The sequence below is a fragment of the Olea europaea genome, chromosome 8 (assembly GCF_002742605.1).
Source record: "Olea europaea var. sylvestris chromosome 8, O_europaea_v1, whole genome shotgun sequence".
NCBI lineage: Eukaryota > Viridiplantae > Streptophyta > Magnoliopsida > Lamiales > Oleaceae > Olea > Olea europaea.
Window position 1 is genome coordinate 14439502 of NC_036244.1, and position 4991 is coordinate 14444492.

The 4991-nt window shown below is 34.0% G+C and overlaps 1 protein-coding gene across 1 annotated transcript; it reads right to left on the reverse strand.

Moving 5' to 3' along the window:
* Positions 1 to 1820: 1820 nt before the first annotated feature.
* On the reverse strand, positions 1821 to 3520 carry LOC111398900 (expansin-A1-like). Its single transcript, XM_023026059.1, has 4 exons — positions 3324 to 3520; positions 3057 to 3187; positions 2648 to 2960; positions 1821 to 2487 (listed from the first exon to the last, which is right to left on the reverse strand). Coding segments are annotated over exons 1-4 (753 nt in total). The 5' UTR covers positions 3326 to 3520; the 3' UTR covers positions 1821 to 2180.
* Positions 3521 to 4991: the final 1471 nt, after the last annotated feature.

Here is a 4991-nt window from a genome sequence, read left to right on the forward strand (position 1 = left end):
GATTGAGAATTGTTTAATCATCTTTCTCCGAAGAAGCGAAATGAAAAAATAACTTGAATTTGGAATAGCTATTCGAAGCTTGTGTAGTGTGCTTTTTTCACAATTTGCCTTAGTCATAAGTGTCTTTCAATGATCTTCTAACCTTATAATAGAAGAAATCATGTATGACCCATGCCGAACATTTGCAACGTCCTCCCACTCCCGCACTTACATTGAAATTAAATTTTTCATTGTTTATTAATATAACAAGAGAAATGCTGAACGTACAGATTCTGATTCAGACCACTCACAGCAAGGGTGGGTGTGGTGAGGTTGATTTTTTTGGCACTTTTTTTGTTCATATAAAACTCACATTCATGTGAGATTTCTATATACTTTCTGTAAAATAAATTCTGTACATACGGAAAAACTTATTTAAAAATTTATTCCAATTTTTGATTTCTAGCATCAATGATGTTTATCAATGGTCTAAATGACAGTTATTGCCAGCTAATTCTAGCATCAATTATGTTTATTAATAGTCTAAATGACAGTAATTACTTTAATTGACCATTAAAATTTAGATGCATCTTTATTTATTAAGCAATTAAAAAATGGACTCTCACCATCACTAGACTGGTACCAAATACTGTTGGGGTAAATCTCAACTTGTTAGAAATTTTCGATCGCCTACTTTGGAACGTTCATCTTATATCTGACTTATATTTATAAATTTTTTTAAGCCATTTTCTATTTACATGTTTTAAAGGATCACAAATATTATTTAAAATTCATTTATATCTATTTATAATTTAAACAGCTCATGAACACTTGCTTCCCTTCAAACCGCAAAATAAAGAATAGCAACAAACATTGTACGACCACGGACAAAATTACAAAATAAATAAATAAATAAATTAAATTAAATTAAAGAAATTTGCTTATAATTTACAAACTAACTGACGAATTAACAAATTGAATTCAGAATCATTCTTTAATTTAACTATCCCTTGTTTGATTCCCATTTCTTCAAAAAAACACATTCTTAAACAGTATTTTTTACATCATTTAAACCACACATTTTTCAATAAAATAATATTACAGGCAAATTCAAAATTTTTCCTTATTTTTTAACCATATTTTTTATCAATACACTAGTTGAAAATTCATTCTTATCAAAAGAATGAACTCAAACAAGGGCTAATCAATTAAAGCAAGGAAGAAAAAAAATATTGAATTGGAGTGTAATTTTGAAGAACAATGCTACATGTACCATATTTTTTTATTGAATTTTTTACTTACTACTCACAATAGAAGTGGAAATCACGTGTCGATATTTTTAAATTTATGCAATATCCAAAGGTTAAACTCTAACCTTAAGGGTCCCTCACCACCCTTGTCCTGAAGCATCGTAAGGGAGGTAAATCGCAGGTTATGCCTCCAAAGATACAGGGTGGAAGACTGCTTGTACACTTGCACTTACCCAAGAGTTAAATTCATATTTCAGAATTCGAACCCTTGACGCAACAGCCTCAAGCAAAGCTAGATTTCTCCACCTTCCCCTTTTACCACTTGGAGATGTGCCTTAAGGGCTCATGCAATATCCATCATACATTGTGAGAGGATGTAAACATTCGGTAAGAAATTGAGAGTACAGTAATCTTTCTCCAATTTTAAAATATAAATGGTGTACTTGAAGGTCACGGGGCTCGATGATCAAGAGAAAAAGCAACTGAGAGGTTTGACTGTCAGAGTTACAGCTTGGGCTCTTCTTTCCCGCCTCATTCACCAAAAAAAAACCAATACTTTAAAATTTTGTTATTTCAGAAAAACAATAAGCATTTATCAAAAATTAATAATGGGAAACACCTTCGATTACTTGGCTAATTGAATATACATGTTTACTGGTAACCATAGACTCCAGGATTCACCAAAAAGACAGGAAAAACAGATCCTAATTAGGATAAAAACCACTTACTAATCCTTAATTAATAGGCGGGTGATAATTAGTCCACCTCTGCCAATTTCTGCCTTGCAACAAAAGTGACAAAACAGCCCCAAAATTGGCCCCAACAATACACAATACTACCAACTCGACTTAGACTCAATTCGACTCGACTCATTAGATATGTAGCATTACATAGTATTGGACACTTTAATACTGCCCAATACAGAAAATTTCAAAATCCACCTAACGAAATTCACCGTAATTGGCTACCGGCGAAGGTCTGTCCAAAAGACCAGCTTGGAGGAGCAACATTGTAAGAAACCACGGTGCGGCCATCGCTGGTGGTGACCTTAAACGAGAGGCTTTGGCCGTTAAGATAGTTGTTGCTCTGCCAATTTTGGCCCCAATTTCTCGACATAGGCTGCCAACCGGTCCTCGACCCCTTTATCGACACTGCATGAACATCACCGGCGCCACCAACATTGGTTATGAGTACTAGGTTGAAGTAGGAGTGGCCATTAAGTGTGAACCTTATACCTCCCCTTCTTTTGCAGGGTACCCTACAAAATTAAAGTCACAACAGTTACCAATTTAGCACCAAAACAGTCACCATCAAACCGAAGTGCCAATAGGAATAGTACTAGCAGTAAATATTCATAACCTAGGACCACAAGAAAATTTATAAACCTAGCAGTAAATATTCATTTAATGCTAAAATACCTTCTGTAAGCAACAGGGACAATTCCAGCTCTGTACTGTGCAATGTGTTGAAAAACAGGCTGGGAGAGGTCAAAGTGGTGCTGAGGAGGGTTGCACCACCCTCCTGCATTGTTCGGAAGTGCATTATTTGGTGGACAGAAATTGGTGGCTGTGACCATAATTGAACCAGGCAAGCACCATTGCCTCTCATTAACACATCTAATCTCAAAACAAGACCCACAGCTCAACCCACTGTTGAACAGAGCTGTACTCAAAGCTGCAGTGTTTGTACCATACCCTTGGCTGTACAAATTTCCGTAGCCACAAGCCCCACCTGCAAAAATTTTGCCAAGAAAAGCTTAAGCTTAATCACCACAAGGGAGACATATATGATATGCCCAATATTCCCCTAAGAGGATAAAGGACATACCCATTGTGCCAGAGGCATCATTTCCACCATAGAAGGTGGCATGAGCATTACTCCATCCTCCACCACGGCCATGAACAGATGAAAGCATTGAAAGTAAACCCACCAAGAAAATTTCAAAAACAGCCATTTTCCTGCAAAAAAGGGATTTTTTTTAGCATTTTCATAGTACAATCAAGAAACAGTACCTGAAGCTGAACTGCTTTTAGTGTATGTTCAAAAATCACAAGAGAATAAAAGGAAATGAGTTCAAAATGTCAAGGAAATTACATTGAGTTTGGCCTTGAAAAAAACTGGCTAGAGAAAGAATGTGATGCTGAATGAGGGAAATGAGAATCAGAGGCAACGATATAAATAGAGGAGGAGGCCAGAGGGGTTTGGTCACTTTGGCATCTTTTTTTACAGTCACTATTCACACAACTAACTGAAAACTTTTAAGGATGTTGGGACCAACAACTGCTGCTACAAACCACCAATTAATAACCATTTCCTTTTCTCCTCTGATTCTATTCTTTTAAGACACCACACCAAATATTTTAAAATCGACTCTATGAAATTTTGGCTCTTATTAACAGTTCTGATCGATTCTTTGCTCTGATTACACGTAAACACCAAAAAAGATTGAGAGCTTGTTTGGTATAACTTCAAAGTCAATTATAATTAATTTTTTTACCGTTATTTCATTAATTCAACCGTTATTTTTGATTTTTTCTCTCACAGATAAAACTTACTTTATTTCTAACGATCAAAAAATTAATTATCAAAATATCTACCAAACAAGCACGAAAATTTTATGCTGTATAATCAAGAAATTGAAATTCCAAGATCCAAATGTTGTTGCCTTCACTTGACCAACCAGTTTAAAAGTCCACTGATGGTGTCAGCTTTCAGAGTTGGAAATTTTCTTATTCAAAGTGGGTTACATGCAATCAATTAATGTCGTTTTCACTTTTTTGCCCCCTATTATTCTTTTCTTCTCATATTTGCCTTTACTTTTTTCCTTTTGGTTTCAGGATTAATATCTTCAATTTTCTCATTTGCTAGAATTCAAACTAGGAGGCGGCAAGGGTGGATTTCATGTTGCTAAATTCCTCCTTTACTAGCCTACAATTTTAGAAATTTTTTTTTTCTCCCCCCCCCCCCCCCCCCCCGCCCCCTTCTTTTACCATTGTTAGCACATTTTTTTCTAGAAAATTCACAAAACAAAACCCTGTGTGGTGCATTTCCTGTTATTTTTGGGTTCAAAACTAATGAAAAATATAGTGTTGAGTTTTGATCTGTAAAAATTCTATCAAATATTTCCTGTACATGTAGCGTAGCTCCATTTTCTATTCCTTTTAGATGAGAATTTAGGAAAGAATAATGTTATTCAAGCACAACAGGTGTTTAATTTCGATTTATGTAGCAGTACACGTATCATTAAATTATAGATTCAATTAAATACTGATATGCAAATATATAGACTTGTGTTCAATACAACTGATGGCTAGATAATATTATTTATTATGAAATAATCTTTGTTTTAAATAGAGTTGTAGAAGAATAAGAGAATTAAGAGAGTGTTTAAGCCCCATTTTTATGTAAACGTGCATTTTAAAATGGTAAATTGATAGGAAATGTATGATTGAAAAATAAGGAAAATATTTTTATTTACATGTAATATTATTTTAATAAAGATTGTGTGGCTGAATAGAAGAGAAAGAAAAATGTATGTTGAGAAAAATAGGTACCAAACGGGCTCTAAATAAATATAGATAATATTTGATAGAATTTGATAAATAAATATTTTTGTGATTATTATTTCTGGAATCAAAAGATCTTATTTGGTTAATTACTTGATTTATAGCTCGCTAATTCTCCTACGTGGCAGAAAGTATTACATTTTCTAATTATTTTCTTTTATTATTCTTGTCTTATCGGTGATGTCGCATTAAGAAA